Below are 21,540 nucleotides of genomic sequence, written 5' to 3'. Positions count from 1 at the left end.
TGTGAGTTACCTCTGAGTAGCACTTTAATGTGTAAATAGGCCACATTTTCTTTATCCATTCTTCAGTTGAGGAGCATCTAGGTTGTTTCCAGGTTCTGGCTATTACGAATAATGTTGCTATGAGCATAGTTAAACAAAAGTCTTTCTAGTATTATTGAGCATCTTTTGGGTATATGCCCAAGAGTATTATTGCTGGATCCCAATTGCCAATTTTCTGAGAAACCACCATACTGATTTCCAGAGTGGTTGTACAAGTTTACATTTCTACCAGAAATGAAGGAGTGTTCCCCTTACTCCATATTCTCTCCAGCATAAGTTATCATTGATATTTTTGATCTTAGCCATTCTGACTAGTGTAAAATGATATCTCAAAGTTCTTTTGATTTGCATTTCCCTGATGGCTAAAAATGTTAAACATTTCCTTAAGTGTCTTCCAGCCATTTGAGATTCTTCTGTTGAGAATTCTCTGTTTAGTTTTGTACCCCAGTTTTTAATTGGATTATTTGAAATTTTGATGTCTAATTTCTTGAGTTATTTTTATGTTTTGGAGATTAGTACTTTGTCTAATGTGGGGTTGGTGAAGATCTTTTCCCATTCAGTGGGCTGCCTTATTGACTATGCCCTTTGCTTTACAGAAGCTTCTCAGTTTCAGGATGTCCCATTTATTTATTGTTGTTCTCAGTTCCTGTGCTACTAGGATTACATTTAGGAAGTAGTCTCCTGTGCCCATGGATTGAAGACTATTTGCCACTTTCTCTTCTATCAGGTTCAGTGTGGTCAGATTTATATTGAGGTCTTCAATTCATTTGGACTTGAGTTTTGTACATGGGGATAGATATGAACTTACTTTCATTCTTCTGCATGTTGACATCCAGTTATGCCAGCACCGTTTGTTGAAGACGCTTTCTTTTTTCCATTTTGTACTTTCAGTTTCTTTGTCAAAAATCAACTGTTCATAGGTGTTTGGATTAATATCTGGGTCTTTGATTCGATTCCAGTGGTCAACCTCTCTGTTTTTATGCCAATACCAAGCTGTTTTCATTATTGTAGCTGAATAATAGAGCTTGATGTCAGGGATGATGATGCCACCGGAAGTTTCTTTATTGTACAGGATTGTTTTGGCTATCCTGGGTTTTTTGTTTTTCCATGTGAAGTTTATTATTCTTTCAAGGTCTGTGAAGAATTGTGTTGGGATTTTGATGGAGATTGCATTGAATCTATAGACTGCCTTTGGTAGGATTACCATTTTTATTATGTTGATCCTACCTATCCAAGAACATGAGAGATCTGTTGATTTCTGGTATCTTCTTCAATTTCTTTCTTCAAAGACCTATAGTTCTTATCAAATAGTCTTTCATTTCTTTGGTTAGTATCACCCCAAGGTCTTTTATATAATTTGTGGCTATTGTGAAAGAATGTTTCTCTGATTTCTTTCTCAGCTTCTTTATCATTTGTATATAGGAGGGGTACTGATTTTTTTTTGAGTTGATCTTGTATTGTGCCACATTATTGAAGGTATTTATCAGCTGTAGGAGTTCTTTGATAGAGTTTTTGAGGTCACTTATATATACTATCATATCATCTGTTAATAATGAAGGATTGACTTCTTCCTTTCCAATTTGAATCCACTTGATCTCCTTTTGTTGTCCTATTGTTGTAGCCAGAACTTCAAGAACTATGTTGACTAGATATGGAGAGAGTGGACAGCCTTATCTTGTTCCAGATTTTAGTGGACTCTCTTTGAGCTTCTCTCCATTTAATTCGATCTTGGCTGTCAGCTTGCTATATATATATATATATATATATATATATGTGTGTGTGTGTGTGTGTGTGTGTGTGTGTGTGTGTGTGTATGTATATATATATGTGTGTATGTGTGTGTGTGTGTGTGTATTTAGGTATGTTCCTTGTATCTCTGATCTCTCCAAGACCTTTATCATGAAGGGGTGTTGGATTTTGTTAAATGATTTTTCAGCATCTAATGTGATGACCATATTTCTTTTCTTTCAGTATATTTATATGATAGATTAGATTGGTAGATTTTTTCATATGTTAAATCATCCCTGCACCTCTGGGATGAAGTTGACTTGAACATGGTGGATTTTTTTGTGTGTTATTTTCTTGGATTATGTTTGTCAATAATTTATTATTTTTGCATCTATGTTCATGAGTGTGATTGGTCTGTAATTCTCTTTCTTGGTTGAGTCTTTGTGTGGTTTTGTTATCAGGATAACTGTAGCCTCACAAATAGAGTTTGGCAATATTTCTTCTGTTTTTATTATGTGGAACACTTTGAGAATTTGAGGATTATAGGTATTAGCTCTTCTTGGAAGTTCTAGTAGAATTCTGCACTAAAACCATCCAGCCCTGGGCTTTTTGTTGTTGTTGTTGGAAGGCTTTTGATGATAGCTTCTATCTCCTGCAGTTTATAGGTCTATTTAAATTGTTCACCTGGTCTTGATTTAATTTTAGTATATGATATCTATCCAGAAAATTGTCCATTTCTTTTCCAATTTTGTGGAGTGCAGGATTTTGTAGTATGACTAATCATTCTCTGGATTGCCTCCAGGTTGTTGTTACATTACCCTTTTCATTTCTGACTTTGTTAATTTGGATATTTTCTCTGTCTTTTGATTGTTTGGATAAAGGTTAGTCTATCTTGTTGATTTTCTCAAAGAACCAGCTCTTTGTTTCATTGATTCTTGGTAATTTTTTTGTTTCTATTTTATTGATTTCAGCCCTCAATTTGATTATTTCCTGTCTTCTACTATTCCTGTGTGAGTCTGCTTCTTTATTTTCTGGAGCTTTCAGGTGTGTTGTTAAGTCACTAATATGAGTTTTCTTCATTGTATTTATGTGGGCACGTAATGCTATGAACTTCCCTCTAAGCAATGCTTTCAGAGTGTCCCATAGGTATGAGTAGGCTGTGACTTCATTTCCATTGAATTCTAGGAAATCTTTAATTTCTTTCTTTCTTTATTCCCTTATGCAATGGTGGTTCAATAATTCAATTTCCATGAGTTTGTAATGATGGAGGAGGGTCATTTTTCTATGTGTTACTCTCATTGGTTAATTAACAGAGAATACTGCTTAGCCTGATAGGTCAGAACATAGATAGGGGGAGAAGACAGAACAGAATGCTGGGAAGAAGGGAAGTGAGGCAGGTGCTATAGCTCTCCTCTCCAAGATGGGCGCAGGTTAAGATCCTTCCTGGTAAGCCACCACCTCGTGGTACTACACTCATTAATAGAAATGGGTTAATCAACATGTGAGAGTTAGCCAGTAAGAGGAAAGAGCTAGTGGGCCAAGAAGTGTTTATTTATTTATTATTTTTTGGTTTTTCGAGACAGGGTTTCTCTGTGGCTTTGGAGCCTGTCCTGGAACTAGCTCTGTAGACCAGGCTGGCCTCGAACTCACAGAGATCCGCCTGCCTCTGCCTCCCGAGTGCTGGGATTAAAGAGTGCGCCACCGTCGCCCAGCTGCCAAGAAGTGTTTAAAAGAATAAAATTTGTGTGTTGTTATTTCGGGTATAAAGCTAGCCATGCAGGAGCCGGCAGGAATGCAGCCCACAGCTCCTTCTACATTGTATGCTTTTTACGAGTAGTGTTGCAGTTAAATTTTAACTTTAAACCATGGTGATCTAATAAGAAGGGTGCTACTGCAACTTTTTTTTTAATCTGTGGAGGTTTACTTTGATACCAAGTATGTGGTCAATTTTATAGAAGGTTCCATGAGGTGCTGAGAAGAAGGTATATTCTTTTGTGTTTGGGTGGGATGTTCTGTAGATGTCTGTTGAGTCCATTTGAGTCATGACATCTGTTAGTTCTCTTGTTTCTCTGTTAAGTTTCTGTCTGGTTGCCCTGTCCATTGGGAAGATTGTGGTATTGAAGTCTCCTACTATTAGTGTGAGAAGTTTGATGTACGATTTAAGCTTTAGTAATGTTTCTTTTACATATGTGGGTGCTCTTATATTAGGGGCATAGATATTCAGGATTGAGACTTCATCTTGATAGATTGTTCCTGTTATGAGTATAAAGTGTCCTCCATCTCTTCTGACTGATTTTAGTTTGAAGTGTATTTTGTTAGATATTAGGATAGCTATACCCACTTGTTTCTTACGTCCATTTGATTGGGAAATCTTTTCCCAATCCTTTACTCTGAGGTAATGTCTGTCTTTGAAGTTGAGGTGTATTTCTTGTCTACAGAAGAAGGCTGAAAACTGTTTATTAATCCATTCTTTTAGCCTGTGTCTTTTTATAGGTGGAATGAAGCCATTGATATTAAGAGATATTAATAACCAGTGGTTGTTAATTCCTGTTATTTTTCAGTGGTAGTGTGTGTGTGTGTCTTTCTCTTCTTTGGGTTTGTTGGTGGGAGTTTATCTGTTGCCTGTGTTTTTGTGGGTATGTTAACTTCCTTAGGGTGAATTTTTTTTTTATAGTACTTTCTATAGGGCTAGGTTTGTGGATACATATTGTTTGAATCTGGTTTTGTCATGGAATATTTTGTTTTCTCCATTGATGGTGATTGAATGCTTTGCTGGGTATAGTAGTCTGGGCTTGCATCCGTGGTCTTTTAGTGTCTGCAGCATATCAGTCCAGGACCTTTTGTCTTTCATGGTTTCCATTGAGAAGTCAGTTATGATTCTGATAGGTCTGCCTTTATATGTTACTTGGCCTTTTTCTTTGCAGCTCTTAATATTTTTCTTTATTATGTATGATTTCCATTTTGATTATTATATGGCAAGGGGACTTTTTTTGTTCAGTCTATTTGGTGTTCTGTCAACTTCTCATACCTTCTTCGGGATATCCTTCTTTAGGTTGGGAAAGTTTTCTTATTTGATTTTGTTGAATGTATTTTCTGTGCTTTTGAGCTGGAGTTCTTCTCCTTCTTCTATAGCTATTATTCTTATGCTTGATCTTTCATGGTGTACCAGATTTCCTGAATGTTTTGTGTTATGAATTTGTTAGATTTAATTTGTTTTTGACTGATGAGTCTATTACCCCTATAGTATCTACAACACCTGAGATTCTTTCTTCCATTTCTTCTATTCTGTCAGTTATGCTTGCCTCTATAGTTCCTGTTTGTTTACCCAGATTTCCTATATCCAGAATTCCCTCAGTTTGTGTTTTCTTTATTGCCTCTACTTCAGTCTTCAAGTCTTGAGCTGTTTGAACTGTTTGTTTCACCTGTTTGATTGGGTTTTTTTTTTATTGGTTTTCTTGTATTTCTTTGAGAGATTTACTGATTTTTCCCCCTTTTTGCCTTTTCCTCCATTTCTTTGAGTTTTTTATTTCTTCTTTAAAGGTCTTCACCATCTTCATAAAGTTACATTTAAAATCATTTCTTCTACTTCTTCTAGGTTAGGATGATCAAATCTTCCTTTGTATGACCACTGGGTTCTGGTGTTACCATGTTGCTTTTTAGGTTGTTAGATGAATTTTTCATTGGTACCTACCCATCTCTTCCTACTATTGGTGCTGGCAGTGTCTTTGCATCTTGGTCCAACCCTTGCAGTGGCTGTCTGTGTCTTTGGGAACTGTTCTTGGTCTGCTCTGTACTGTCACTGTCTGTGTCTCAGGGAGTCACTGAGGTCTCTTACCCTGTTCTCTTGGTTTACTCTCTTGGTCCACTCTGTGCAGTCATAGCTTGTGCTTTAGAGTTCCTCTCTTGGTGCTCTCTCTTGGTCTTCTCTGTGTAGTTGCAGCTTGTGTTTCAGAGTTCCTCTGAGGTTGCAGAGGGAGTTGAGGGGAGTTGGAGAGTTTGTGGGTGGATCTGGACTTGTAGCTTTTAGGGTCAGGGTGTTGGAGCAACCTACCTACAGGAAACTCACCTGCTGTCTGGCTATAGAAGCGAAGGCAGGTGGGGGGGGTCGAGGGTTTTGCCCCCTATGGAGAACCTAGAGAGTGTGGTGTCCTGCTGGGTGGCTGTTCACTCACCTCTTGGTCCTCTCTGTTTTGCAGTAAGCTGTGTTTCAGAGTTCCACTGAGGTTGCAGGAGGGTAGGTGAGTTTTCTGATTACAAGAATTACATGGCTTCACAAACCTCAGTTTTCTCTTCGTTGAAAGTACACAATAGTAGCTAGTATATTTCAAGTTTGGAATGTCTGTCAAGGTCCCTCTGGTAAAGGCTTGGTTTCCATAATAATATATATGGGGTGGCAGGGATCTCAAGAGATACGACATAGTAAATCTTTGTGTCATTTGAAGGGGCACCCTCCAAGGGGACTGTGGATTCTGGTGTCTCTATTTGCTTCCTCACCATAAAGTGTATGCTTTGGCCAAACCCAAGTTCTTGCCATAAAGTTCCTACTTGTCCTTTCCCAAGAGCCCGGGGTGCATTGATAATTGACTTGATCTCTGAGATCATGAGCAGAACTGGCTCTCCCCTCCTCACAATTGACCATCTCAAGCTTTTGTTAAGACAGAAGGCTGACAAGCCATAGCTGTGTTGCTAAAAAGCTATGAAGATAAGTTTGTACACACATATAGCACAGATATATACACACACATAAGAACATCCATCTGTGATATACCATGCCAGTGGACCTCCAGCTTCCTACTCTGTACCAGTGGTTCTCAACCTGTGGGGGTTGAAAGACCCTTTCATTGGGATCACATATCAGATATCCTGTGTATCAGATATTTAAATCACAATTCATGACAGTAGCACATTTACAGTTATAAAGTAGTGATGAAAATTTTATGTTTGGGGTCACCACAGCATGAGGTTGTAGTTTAGAAAGGTTGAGAACCACTGCTCTACACAGTTCCAGTGTGCACAAATTTTAGTGACATTCCAGCCACTCAATTAAGCCAAAATTTTGTGCATAAAACACATGCAAAGGGGTAGAATACAGCACATCCTCAAAAATTATACCTAATAAATATTAAAACAACAAAGCATTTTACAAATGCTGCAGCTCTCTGCTATTCCCCCCCGCTCCTGCCTTTGAGTCTTCCCAGTGATGGTGCAATAAGAGTTTGAGTAAGCTGGACTTGGTGTTAATTCAGACTCTTAATATATTAAATCTGTGCTCATTTCCTCCTGGTTCTTTCCTTAGCAGCTGCATGATTCATGCTGTATAATTACAAGAGGACCTCTGCAGAGCTCATAACTTTGAGGCATGTTTCGTTTCATAGCCCACTATGGGGTAACAAGCAAACTGACACCTCTTCACCCCAAGTCTCAGCTCCAGCACTCTGCAGCCTCTATAGGCTCACGAACCACATAATTCCAAGACAGATTCTTGCCAAAAGAGCATGGTAAGGCTGACTCCTGAAAAGAGGGCGAGAGAGAACTGGTAGCTCTACACGAACCTGCCTGTCACACTCTGTAGGATCCTAAGAATCTAGAAGTCATTAGAAGGCCAGACCACTAAGATCAAGTCCCTTAGACCCACCAGGTTGTCTGAATTAGCATTCCAAGTCAACTAGCTATGGGCACAGCCTTTGAGTGGGGAAGCTGCCAGCTTTGTGTTTGGAAAATTTAAGTATTTGTCTCAATTTTCTGATATGAAAAACAAGCAAAACCAGGTAAGAGTTGCCATTTTGAATGTTTAATTATGAAGGTAAAGTAAGATGAGCACACACAGTGGGCATGTTCCTATTTAAGCTCTCTCTCCATAGCTCCAGTGAGAGTTTCTTATTGAGTGCACTATTTCTCCTCCCACTCCTTTGTGATACCCTATAGCCGGGTCATCAGAGGATTCTCTTGTCTCATTTGTCTTTTGTGTCCTTTTGAAGAATAGTAGCAGTCCCCCTAGGAAGCATCCAGCCTCTAGGTTATTGTGAGGGGCCCTGTGGTTCAGTTGTTGTTATTATTATTATTAGTAGTAGTAGTATTGTGTAAAAAGAATGAAGGCCCAGAAAGCCCTTAGGCAATGTAGCTAGTAACATTCTTATAGCCTTGGGTCTGGGAAAGTGAACACCCTAGGTGTTCTCCCTCAGGAAGACTAGTCTGAACAGCAGAGGCTGAAAGTATAATCAAAAGCAAAAGAAACTTGCAGGACTGTTGATTCCTCCTCTGATAATAGGGTTTGCACATTTTGTATAGATAGCTATTTCAAATGATAATATGTCTTTCTTCTATAATCTTTTTCTTCTGTACGTGTATATGTACATGTTTACAGGTTCCTCTGTGTGTGTGTGTGTGTGTGTAGAGGCAGTGTGTGTGCATTTATATATATGGAGGCCATGTGTATGCATGTGTGTATATGGAGGTCATGTGTGCATGTGTGTGCATGTGTGTACACAGAGGACCTCCTACATCACTCATCTTTCAATGCAGCTGTGTTTACTTACTCTGGTGGTCTCAGGCTTCTTGTCTACTTTATCATCTCTCACACACTGTCTACTTCTTGCTCCTTTGCAGCCACACATTCTTTTCATACAATGTTAACTAATCTGAATGAAGAGGCTTACATTCACAATAAACACTGCTTTATTCCCTCAGGAATTGACAACTTAAGAAACTTTGAAAAATGAATGAATTTTAGGGAAAAAAAAAACCTAATCCATCCAGATTACAGTCAGTGATTTAAAAGTACACTTCTTGTCCTTTATTGATTGTTCTGAAGATGAAAGACAAACCTAACCTGGTATTTGTTTCAGTCTTCAGCTCTGTTCATCATTGTCCACCATCATATCATTCCAACACATGTGTTGTGTTCATACATACACACACACACACACACACACACACACACAATTAGCTCAAAAAATTAGTTCAAAATTTTAAAAGATAGCTCAAAAGTGATACTGTGGCTTGGAATAAAAAATATTTTTCTTCATGTTGCAGGGACATTTTCAGTTTTCTTCTCTTTAAATATTCAATTAATTATGAAACCATATTAAATCATATCATGTAAGCATAAGCACCTACTCTAACTTTCAATTATAAATTTCATCATTCACATATACATGTTTTATAAAGTTACTGTATTGCTTATTGCCCTTCATGTCTTCTGTTCTGGACCTATGCTTTGTTGTTTCTGTGTTGACCAGTGTGGTGGTTTTATTGTCAACTTGACACAATCTAGAATCACCTAGAGACTCAGTGAGGGATTGGTGGTCTCCATCAGGTTGGCTTGGGTAAATGATCTCAATTCTCAGTGCTGTCTAGGTAGGGGAAGGGTTGGAATATGAACCTGTATGTTTGCTTCTCTTTATTGTGTCTGTAGACCTGAAGATATAACTGGGCTTAGCTGGGAAGTGGGGAAATTATAGACCTTTAAGAACCCGTGTGATTTCTCTTTGCAAACTTCTATATCTATTTTGAATCTGGAGAGCAGCCTGAAGGTAAGGTGACTCTTCTCTCAGATATAGGACAAGACAGAAAGACCTAGAGAGTGTCCTCCAGTGCTGGTTTGTGTCCACGTGGAATAATTGAGACCATTACCTAGGAAACAATGCAAAACTGCTTCCTTTTTCTTTTGAATACTGTCTTTTGAAGAATTTCTGTTTTGAATAATAGAGAAATTGCTCTAATCAAGTGGAGGATCTAATCATACTGTGCAAGCATCACACCTGATTGTTTTTCTTTCAACATTCAAAGTGTTTATTCTGAAAAGTAATATTAAAAGGAATCCATTGTTTTCTGGAGGACAGGGATGAATGAATCAAGGACAGTCTAGATTTTTCTTTGTTTTTGTTTTGTGGGGTTTTTTTTGTAAGTTTAGGATAGTAAGATATAACCTATATGAAACTGAATCCTGCTTTTTTCTGGTATATAATTTAAATGTTTTACCTCAAATAATATCAAGGCCTTTAAAAAGTAATTGTAATATGCAAATCATAGTGACTGCTTTGCTCTTTATCTTGATACAAGTAAACTCTATCTTATATTAGTAACTGCTGCTAAAACTTATTTCTAAATATCCTGTGACTAAAGTCTCTGTTTGACAACTTTTGTGACACACAGAGAAGAGAGGAGTTCCTGAAGAAGCTCACACGAGCTGAAATGACAACTGGGTTGGAGATTCAGGTAATACTAATTTGGCTTCTGCATTTCCTTCTTCCTTTAATTTGCATTTTACTTAGCATTTTAAATTTGCCTGTAATGAGGCATCTTTTGTCACTGCTTGGTTTGCAAGCCAGCACTTTTCTCTCCTTAGCTGATGACAGTTGGCCTCTGTGTACAACTAGACTGTCTGATCATGCATAAAGAAACTGACCTCCCATGCACATATCTCATTTTGTGGCTTAATGGGAATTTCTGCCAGTCTAGTGAAAGGGCATTGGCTCTTATTCCTAACTGTCTAACTCTTTAGTTTGCTTTCTGATGATGTTACGTTTTCTTTACTTTTAGTGTCTCTCACTGGGATTTCTTTATTTAACCCTGAATTAAAAAAATGTGCTATGATATTTCTATATAAAAGCTTTGAAATGGAAGCATGATCACTAGCTAAACCAAGTTCCGTTTTTCAATCTTGCTTTTCCCTGAGGACTAAGCTTTGATATTCTGATCTATTCCAGAATGCTTCCCCTTAGAAATATGTATATAAGAGTTGTAATTGTCATGATAGGAAAATTAAAATCGCAAGTCAAAGAAATCCATATTCATGTGATGGGTGATTTTTTTAGCATCCTTAATCGAACTCTATAAAGCAAAGACAAATTTGGGAGTGTCTTCTATGCCTTATTATAGGTATTTTGTCTTTTGGAGGTATCTTTTCTGTCGATATTTACTCAATATTTCCATAGTTAGACAAGTCATTTTGCCTAATAGTTTCTCGTGCCTGTCTTGCTCCTTGGTCACTTTTGTCTTACATTTCAAGAATTAGATACATTCTAGTGTGTGTCATCAGCATGCTCTTGGTCTTTGTTGTCTATTTGATTTTTCTCTCACGTTTGTTCAACAGCTGCATGCTGTTTAAAATACCGCGTTCTCACCCCTTACTTTTCCGTGAGGGACTGTAATCTTTGATTTTAGTAACAACAACACTAAATTTGTCTTAATAAATACATGTGTCATTAACACCGAATGAATGATTTGCAATCTTGGCTGGCAGAAAAGATTATTTTCCATTGAAGAAATGCAGTTCTTGGAGATGCAGGAGTTTATAAGAAGAAAAGCCCTCTATAGTACTGCACTGACAGAAGTCGAGCTGCCACTGCGCCAGATAGAAGCAGATGTTGTACGAATCAGAATTCTCCACCATCAACACTCGGCAGTAAGCATTCACAATAATTCAGGACATAGACAGTAATTCACGACTAATAGTTAATTTTCAGGGATATTTAGGTTGCTAAGTAATGTATGTGAAAATATTATATAGAAATTTATGGTTTCTTATTGGGAAATCACACGCCCTCCAAGTTGCTCTTTCATGCCATTGATTCACTGAAGAACTCTACAACCCTCTAGTCTGCCTTACTTAGGGCAACCCGTCCTGAACTGAGTGACCAGGGACTTGCCTCGTGAGACTGCCCAGCAAGAGCACTCAGTTCGGTCTCCACTGCTTCTGAATGGGATGCTAAGCCTTATGTTGACTCAAATATAAATTATGAGGCACCTTGACATTTTCTAGGTAAGTTTTTGGTGAAAGTTAAGACAGCTAGTGTGAAAAATAAAGCTAATGTGAGTAAAATATTTTCAAAACTACACATTCCTGTCAGTTACTGATATTACTGGTCCTTCCTCCCAAAAAAAATCATGAACAAATATGTGTGCATCCTGTCATTTGTCTTTCAGAAAAGTGGAGGGCGTGTCAGTAGAGATACATTCTTGTCTTTCCCTGTACGGAGGACACACATATACTTGGGGCGATTTGCCAACATTGTAGGGCTTTTTTTTTTTTTTTTTTGGTTTTTTCGAGACAGGGTTTCTCTGTGGCTTTGGAGCCTGTCCTGTGTAGGGCTTTTTAAAAATACTTTTTGCAAATGATGGTCTGACTTTGGTTATTAATAATTTTCAAAATGCTTTGGTTTTTAAACTGTGAGTTACAAGGAATTACTGCTAAAAATTTATTTTTTGACTTTCAAAGTCTTGCGTTATAAACCACAGAAAACTGGAGCCTAACTAGGTTGAGCAAGTGGAAATTTCTAAATGGGATCCTTACATACACATAACAGTACTAAATCTAGAGGGATAACTGGTTTTAATAATGACTCCTTCTAACATTAATGAGTGGGGATTTATTAATTATATTAAGCATCTCAATGTCATTTTCTGAGTATAATAATGACTTCTACCAACAATTGATGACATTTGTTTCCTCTTAATATTCTAATAGTCTAGCTTTATATGTTCTTGTTGTTCACCAATCAATTCTTATTTTGTGTTTTAAAAACTAATAAATTTTAAGAACTAGCATTTAGCACAAATTCTGGGAAAGTATAAGCTTTTGTACATTTTTTATTTGATAATGGTTTCTGATAATTTGTGTTTAGAGCTTCAATTTCAGCTGAAACATTTTAAATATTATGATGAAATATTTTAATTTCTATGGATGTTCATCATGTTTGCTTATTTATTTGAAACAGATTAGACCTTCCATGACTCAGCTAATTCAAACAATGTATTGGGATGAGAGGTGCCACAGTTCAGAACTCACTGGCTGTATACCTTTCCTTTCATACATTAAAATAAACATTGTGATTATTAAGATAACCACTACGTACTATATATCTGAATCAGGGCACTTGGATCCCAAATGTTATATAACATAAAATCTGAATGTCCTCTAGATGCTTCATGAGATACGGGGGAAGAAAGAACTTGTAAGACGGAAAGTAGAGGCAACAAAGAAAAAGCTACAAAGAAAGAGCAAGAGAAGTCGTAAGGAACTCACACAAACTGAGGTGAAAAATGAAATTTTCAACTTATAATTTCTTATGCCAATGAGAACTCATCAGGCAAATATAATTGTAAAGTGATGCCTTGTGTTAGAATTGCTCTCACTAAATGGTCTCTGCACACACATCACACACATACATGCACACACACGTGCACACACACACACACACACACACACACACACACACTGCAGCTATATATCCTGTCTTCCCCACTGCTCTAGTGTATAAGGCACATAGCCTTTAACAGGAAAATAACCCAGAGCAACCCAAAATTCATGCTGGGTTTACGCAGGAATCTCTTTCTCTCTTGGCTCTCCCACTGATCTCTACGTGGAACTTCCAGGAAGCAATGAGGCAAAAGAAAGACGAATGGAAAGCAAGGCCCATGAGAAGGAGAAGAATGTTGGTACCCTCCCATAATTCTACTCCGGAAAGGGTCTCTGTTGTTGGGGTGTCCTGAGGGCTCCACCCCTGTGACTGGGACCAATGCCTTTTAAATGCCATCCCAGGGGCCAAGCTCACTCCTTTCCCTATGTGAGGACACAGCAAGAAGATAGCATCTTTTCAAAAGAATGAGCCCTGAGCAGGCACCTGTTGTAGGAGGAGTGAAGGCCTGCTTTTTGTCTGGGCCACCTGGCTAGCTTACACCCAAAATAACAACCCAGAAACTGTATTCATTTAAACAGTGTCTGGCCCACTAGTTCTAACCTCTTATTGGCTAACTCTCACATCTTTATTTAACCCACTTCTAATAATCTGTGTAGCACCATGAGGTTGTGCCTTACCAGGAAAGATTCTAACCAACGTCCATCTCAGGTAGGAGCTTCATGGCCTCTCTCACACACACACTCTTCTTCCCAGCATTCTGTTCTGTCTACTCCACCTACCTAAGTGCTGCCCTATCGAAAGGCTAAGGTAGTTTCTGTATTCAACCAATGCAAGCAGCACATAGACAGAAGAACCTCCTACAGGCACCAAACCTGCTTGCCTTCTATTTCTGAACTTTTCAGTCCATTGAATGTGCACTGTTTATACACCACCCATTTTACTCATTTTATTACCCCGACATGGGTGACCTGAACAGGAAGAGAGGAAAAAGGAGGGAGAACCAGAGAGAGGAAGGAAGGGAGACAGAAAGGAAGGGAAGAGATGTGAAGGGCAAAAGAAGGTTTCGGCTCGAAATCTAGCAATCTGATTTTCCTTAATTCACAAAATCATCATTTATCAAAAATATGTTTATTGAATAGAAAGTTTAGTAAGACATATCCTTAATCATTAATAAAAATATTATAATAATGACATATAATTTGACAATATAGGTTATTATTTTTAAATGATTAAGATTTATTTAAAATATATAATTGAAAATGTTTCATTTACTAGGAAATTGTTGGTTTTAGAAAGAATCTTCATTTAGATAGCTAAAGCCATTTTTTTTCCATTCCTCTTGTTTTGGTCAATCAAAGACCTAAGTTTAGTCAGCTTTGGCCAGTAATATGGTAATACTCCACTCTGTATTGCCAACATAAACATCTTAACCCTGTTTTATTCAGTGGTGATAAAAAGGTTTCTTAATTTTAGAACCCTTTATTAGAGGTCAACTCACCTAAGAGATACCTCAGCATAGATTTAATTTCCCGGAATCACCCCAGGAAGTTGTGCTGACAAAATGTGGTTTTGTGTTGTTTGAAAGATGAGAGAGCATCTGTGCTTAGCTGACATTCCACACATACCCCTCAAGGGATGGGTCATCCTGTGCGGGTGAGAACCAGAGTTATGCACGTGTGTCTTGAGACAGAAAGTTTATGTATTTTAGGACATGTGGCAGGCTGGCATCAACGTGGGTGGGAGATCAAAGAGCAAAGATGTGATTCTAAGCTTAGGAAGCTTGTCTGGTGATATGAGAACACGTGCTTACACCATGGTCTACCATGCTAAGAAATCGTTACTCTTTTATTGTCTCTACAGCCAGCCCTGTCACCATGACGTTTACATTGTCCCCTATGTCACTGCTCTTCTGCTGCCTATGTAGCTTGTGTAGCCATGTCTCTAAATTCCAAAGTGTTAAAAAGAAATCTTTGAAACAGTTTTTTTCTTTTTTTTTTTTTTTAGGGAAAACATTCACTGATTCATCAAGAAATAGAGCTAACTAAACATAAAACAGTTGTTCTCAATGCAAAAAGCAAAGAACTGGGTAAAGAGATAAAAGCAATGAAACTGGAAAAAGTAAATTATGAAGGTAGACTTGAAAAGCTGAAGTAAGTTTTGCAAAATAAGAATCATATTTACTCTGTGATTAATAAAATCGGATTTTTATATTTAAAATATGTTCTTAAGATGGTTCATGCTTTCAGAATTTTATCTGAAGTATGTGATAAAATACAATTTTTAACCATTATTTATTTATTTGTGTATAATTACAAGTTGCTTTCCTTCTTTATTTCTCCCCTGGGTTTATTTTTTGGTGGTATTTCTCTTTTTCCACATATGTGAACTTTTCTCTGTTATTAATAATATCGTTCATTAATTCAACACATTGTTAGTATTTGTGAGCCATGTTTAATATTTTATGGCTTCTCCCTAACCTTGCAAGTTACAGTTTTGAGGGAAGAATTTAGAAACAAACATTCTATAGACTCTATCAACTTTTCACATCTCCCTTCTTCAGTGGCCTCTTCATGAGCGCACCTCACCTATCAGGGGTGCTGTCCCTGAAAAGGGTCCTTGGCTCCTAGACGGTGTTCTCAGGCCCACAGGGTGTCCATGTGTCCTCATGAGGAAATCGTACTCTCGTCCTCTGTTCGTGTTGACTCTGTTTCCTCTTTTGTTAAATATCATAACATAGGTTTGCATAATGATTGGAGGGTAACTGACAGATCACATTAGGATGGTGGCTTGATAGCCCACAAAATATTAGCACATTCAGTACATGGCAGTTAATTTGATAAAAAATCAAAAGTGGATCTGCCCTACTATAGGAGAGCCTCTGCCCTCCACACCAAAGCCTGCACTCCTGTCCATGTACGTCACACTCCACACACTCATGCACACACATGCATAAAAATACAAGCAAAGAACAGCTTCGTGTAGCCAGAAACAAGATACTCTCTAGTGGACTTAAGTCAGTTCGCCTTAGAGGGCTATAGTGATCATGATATGTAGTGGTATATTATTTGTATTTTGATAAACAAATCTTACCTGCAGACCAGAGGCAAAGATAAAGCCACTAGAGGTCAGGCAACAATGACACACATCTTTAATCCCAGAATTTGGGAGACAGAGTCAGATGGACCTCTGTGAGTTCAAAGCATATACATATATACATACATATATATGATTTAATATATAAACCTAACCCTAATACCGAGCTGGATAACAAGGCTTATATATATAAACATATTTATATGTAATATATATAATTATATATATTATAAGGTCAAAGTATATATAATATAGTTAATAATATATAATATATAGTCAAATTATATATATAATTATACATAATTATAGTTTATAGTTTTGATTATTATAACTATATATAAGTATAACTATATACCTAAACTATATATATTATAACTATAGTTAATATCATTATATTATAACTATAATTATTGCTTGATAACTGTTTTGTCTATGTAATTTTACTATTTTAAAGTTAAAACCTTCCTTTGTAATTAGACAGAAAGGGGGAGATGATGTGGGATGCCCTTTTGTATATGTGTTGCTTTTACTGGTTAATGAATAAAACTGTTTTGGCCAATGGTTTAGCAGAGTATCCAGCTGGGAAATCTGAACAGAGACAAAGAGAGAGTGTAGACAGAGTTGAGAAAGGACAGCCAGCGGCTGAGGAAACAAGATGTGTAGAAAATGAGGTGACTCCACAGTCACATGGCAAAACATAGAGAAATAGAAATGGGTTAATTTAAGATGTAAGAGATAACTAGAAATATGCCTGAGCCATCGGCCAAACAGTCTTGTAATTAGTATAGTTCCTGTGTAATTACTCCAGTCTGGGCAGCCTGGAAACAAAAGTGCAGTCTCTGTTTACAATGGTCATATAGCTATTATCTGCAAAAGACTAATTTATCTTTGTCATATCATATATAAAAGCAAGAAAAAGACAGGTGGTGGTGGTGGCACACACCTTTAATCCCAGCTCTAAGGAGACAGAGGCAGGTGGATCTCTGTGGGTTAGGGCCCAGCCTGGTCTACAAAGTGAGTTACAATCAGAATTGTTACACAGAGAGACCTGTCTCAAAGAAAAAGAAAGAAAGACAGAGAGAAAGATGGGGAATAGAAAGAATATTAAATAGGTCTAAAAAGTATAAACTTAGAATTATACAAATTGCACTAGATTTATAAGGACCTAATATTTGCCACAAATCCTCCTCAACCTTCTTTTTGGGTGTCGTGCACTGCTATGACAGAACACCTGACTAAAATCCGGGGACCTGCTCTGTAGTGTTGCTTCTGCGTTCTGATCACAGCTCACACTGGCAATAGCTTCTTAAGCGTGTTTATTGTTGACGCTATTATCTTACTGACTTCCTGATGCTTTTTAGAGACTAGTATTTTTCTTCTGTAAGCCCCGAGATCACATGTGAAACTCCTTCCCCACAGCGAAGAGTTCTTCAAGCTGAGATTTGACAGGGAACACGCACAGGGTGTGTATGACCATCTCAAGCAGGAGAAGCAGCACTGTGAAGAGAGGATCTTTGAGGAGGAGAGGCGATTCCAAAAGCTTGTGGACATGAGAAAGAGCACCCTGGCCGATATACGGGTGAGTCCTACATGAACATGAGAAAAAACACAGCTATAGCCAAACATGCTGCACACTCTTCATTTGGGGCTGGTGTGATAGAGCTACTTAGATTTTAAAAGTCATTGTGTTCATGCAATAAGCCTGTGGCTTTTATTTTTCTTTCTGGAGTAGTCCTTGTGTGTTCACGCGGGGCACCGGGCTTTCTGTGCATTCTGTGTGGACTCTGACTTTACTGTTCCTCGCTTTACTGAAGTAAGAATGTAGGTTGTGTTCTTCCAGTGGAGAGATAGGATGCTGCTGCTGCTGCTTTATTTCCATGCAAACATAGTATTACAAGTCACTTTTATTGGTTAAGTGAAAACACTTTACGTTCTTTTCTTTAAGAATGTGTCTAACCCTTTGAAATCATATGCCAAAATATGTCTTGCATCTGAATTTTATTAATCAAACTATATGAAGCTAAATATATTATTAATTTTTATATATTCTAACTAAACACATTCATTATACTATCCTCTTTTACAATTTACAATGGTTTTTTTATATATCATTGCAATAAGCTAGTAAGAGTTTAAAAATGTGTTGAAATTTCAATTTTTTCATCTTACAATGCACAGTTCTCCTGAAAACAAAATTATATCTATTTTTGCCCAAATAGATATGTGCAATATTCTATAATAACTTTTATCAGCTTATTTAATCCTACTATTTTATACTTATATATTCTATTGTGATATATACACTTATTTCAATTTCCTTTTGTTCTTTCATAAGGCAAAGAAAGCTTTATTAATTTTTTTAAAAATTGGCTCAAATGTACCTCACAGGAGCGTTCATAGTGGTTCTGAATCATTCATTATTAAGTAATGATTAAATTAATAATAGTTTTATAAATAGTGGTGGTAAGTAACAGTCTTTTACTTGAATGTGGCTTGGCTACTGAAAAGTTTCCTTTTTCCTTCCTTAAAATGAAAATGTTTGGCGCCATCTAGTGGCGATAAACGATGCCTCCTCCCCAATTGAGGGATTCTGAGAACTCCCGTGTTTAAGTCTCAGGCCTGTGATCATGAGGACTCAAAAACTGAGACTAAAAAGCAGCCCTCACTACAAGACTTTGTCATTTGCTTACTCGAGCAATGTCCTTCGCTCCCGTGTTACTGAAACTGTAGCATCACTTCTCTGAGTTCAATCCCATTTCACAGTTCTGGTGCTGAGCACACGTTGGAATGCCAGCAATCACTCCTTGACCGGCACTTCAGCACTTCAGTGGAACAATAATCAGTGAAATGCCAAAAAACAGTCACCAGGAGAGAGATGGAGAAAACCATGCCTGACCTAACCAGCCCCTAGCTTACAGAGATTTGCCGTTCTTTCCACCAAAAAATCCAGTCCGTGCCTTTCTACCCACAAATCTCCAGCCCTACAGCCCCCTTAGAAGCATGGTATGGGCCCAGCGTTTTGCTCAGCGGTGGTCTCCATCTTAACCCCTTTGATTGACTCACAGGAACTTGTTTGTGGTCAGTTGACCTCGTTTTGGATGAAGGCAGCTATGCAGCTATTTTTCTTTCCTTTGTCTCAAAAACTCAGAGCTCAGGGAGGAAGTCAATGAACACTTGGGTCATAAACGGATGGATAGATATTTACAGCCATGCATGGATGGTTGAGGGCTGTCTGCGTTGGTATTTAGTTTGCTGGCCGTATGTAGGCATGACAGTAGCAAGAAGCAAGAGTTCTTTTAGACTGCACCGATCTGATAGTCCAGATGTGTCCGAGAACACTCCTGCTGTTTTCTGGTACCAGTCTCTCATCCTCCTGCTCCTCCTCTGTTCCCACTCCTGATCCTTTCTGTCCTCCATCATATCTGAAATGTTTGCCACCCTCTCTATCCCCTCAAGTGAAACAGTTATGTCTTCTATTGTTTCTGACCTGAAGGATTCTTTGACTTACCTCAATAATGCTCATTAGGAACCTGACTATACGAAGTTGACTCTTAATCTGTTTCTTGGATAGATTTATCCAAATGGCTTACCATATGTGACCCAAAGCATAGAGTTCAACTGTGTGATAAGAACATTTAAGGTTCACTGGTTACTAAGTCTCCACATTAAGGATGATCTTTGTGTGTGAATGAGATTAGGTTTCTGGCAGTGAACAGTGTGGAAATGCAATATGCTTCCTTTCCTCCCAGTGGCCACGGTGTCATTCCTCTTTAGAAATTGCAAGTTCATAAATGTCTCTACAAGGCACTCCATGATAGGAAATGTCTCATGAAAGCTAAACTTGGTGTTATTGATCTAGACTGTCCCCTTTGGGCAGAAGAATTGATCACAATTATAGATCACCTGTAGATGTTGTTTAAAAAATAAATACAATATCTTCTACAGCATTGATCGATGATGTAAAACACAAAGTTAAAAATGTGAGCAACTATTAACAGGGCTTGAGATTCCACCCTACTCTGTGTTCTCTTGGCAGCGCAGACTTTCTCCATGGCAAAGCTTCTCTCTGGGGTTTTGTTTTTATTGTTGTTGTATATTCATTTGTTGTTTCCTGCATTCAATGGTGTAAAAGTTCCTTCTGTTTGTGTGTTGCTTTCATTGGTTAATGAACAAAGAAACTGCCTTGGCCTAGTTGATGGGGTGGAACTTAGGTAGGTGGAGAAAGCAAAACTGAATGCTGGGAAAAAGAAGGGCAGAGTCGGAAAAGTCATGGATCCTCTGCCGGAGATGGATGCCGGTTAGAATATCTGGTAAACCACTGCCATGTGACAATACACAGATTAATGGAGATGGGTTAAACTAATATGTAAGAATTAGCCAAAAAGAAGTTAGAGCTAATGGCTAAGCAGTGATTTAATTAATACAGTTTCTGTGTGGTTATTTTGGGTGTAAGCTTGCCAGAAAGCCGGAATGAATAAGCAGCCCGCTCCTTGCAATATTCAGTCTCTGCTCTTTGTCCTTTATGTGATGAAGGGATGGCAATGAACTACACTGGAAGAACAGTTCCAGACTGAGTACATACACAGATGGTATCTCAGTGTTTTCCTTGTTAACTTTGCTTCCTATTTCCCAGTGTAGGGAGATATCTCCCCCCCCCCCATCATTACCAGAGTCCAGCATTTTCCTAGCCAGTCATTCCTTGACCATTTCACATGGAGAATACTTGGCTTCTAACAAAATGGTAACCCTTCCCCAACCTCATTCAACAGCCAGGTGTCTAAATAACAAAAGTCAGATAACTGTAACCTAGGCTCTAACTTCAAAACTTGTTAAAGTGTGTGAGTTAGTTCTCTTATTGAGCACTCACCATTTTTTCATTTCCCAACAACCATTTCATAAGTAGTACTCTGTTTACAACACTCCATGTAGTGTAATGAAATTCTAGATACTAAGAACTCTGCACCAGCAGGAAGATGGACTATGGACAGTAGACATGAGTACTGAGACAAAACTCAAGTCACAAATGGTGACCTTCATACAGTGTCCAGAAACATTGACGATTAATAGCAGGAAGAAAATAACCACATCATTTATGGTCTCAGTAATGGAAATTGATGAATAATAAACTGGTGGAAAAGAGGAATTAACCAATGAATTTCCCTGACATGGGAAGTTTTCTTAGTGATAACATTCCTGACAGAGAAACCATTTTAATACAACATGAAAGTTCTTAGCATGAGGAACGTGTTTCACATAATGAATGCTTTCTGTACCAGTGTTTCCGATATGGTTATCAGTGAGCCATAGAATGTATGAACTTGGCACATCAGAAGCCTGTGGTTGACTGGGAAAAGCACATTTTATTTGACAGCAGGTAACAAGAAGTGCTAATTTAGCATCAAGAAATGGAGTTTTTACCCATACCTAATGCTGAACTGGTCACAAACATTTAGAAATCAGGAGAAGGGTACTACATGGATTAGTGGGTTCTTAAATATAAATTCAAAAGATTATGAATATTTGATTTACTAAAGAAAAA

At 37.9% G+C, this 21,540-nt stretch overlaps 1 protein-coding gene across 1 annotated transcript in view; it reads left to right on the top strand.

Annotated features, from left to right (window-relative positions):
* Ccdc178 (coiled-coil domain containing 178) overlaps positions 1 to 21,540 on the top strand; it is a 356,179-nt gene that overhangs the window by 122,837 nt on the left and 211,802 nt on the right. Inside the window, exons 14-18 of the mRNA XM_013349379.2 lie at positions 9,922 to 9,984; positions 11,012 to 11,173; positions 12,690 to 12,803; positions 14,913 to 15,058; positions 17,421 to 17,580. Coding sequence (XP_013204833.1) covers positions 9,922 to 9,984; positions 11,012 to 11,173; positions 12,690 to 12,803; positions 14,913 to 15,058; positions 17,421 to 17,580 — 645 coding nt within the window. The remainder of the gene's footprint in view (positions 1 to 9,921; positions 9,985 to 11,011; positions 11,174 to 12,689; positions 12,804 to 14,912; positions 15,059 to 17,420; positions 17,581 to 21,540) is intronic.

This window comes from Microtus ochrogaster, chromosome 18, assembly GCF_000317375.1.
Source record: "Microtus ochrogaster isolate Prairie Vole_2 chromosome 18, MicOch1.0, whole genome shotgun sequence".
NCBI classification, from domain to species: Eukaryota; Metazoa; Chordata; class Mammalia; order Rodentia; family Cricetidae; genus Microtus; species Microtus ochrogaster.
Note: the sequence above shows the minus strand (reverse complement) of the source record. Positions and strands in the feature narration are given on the sequence as shown.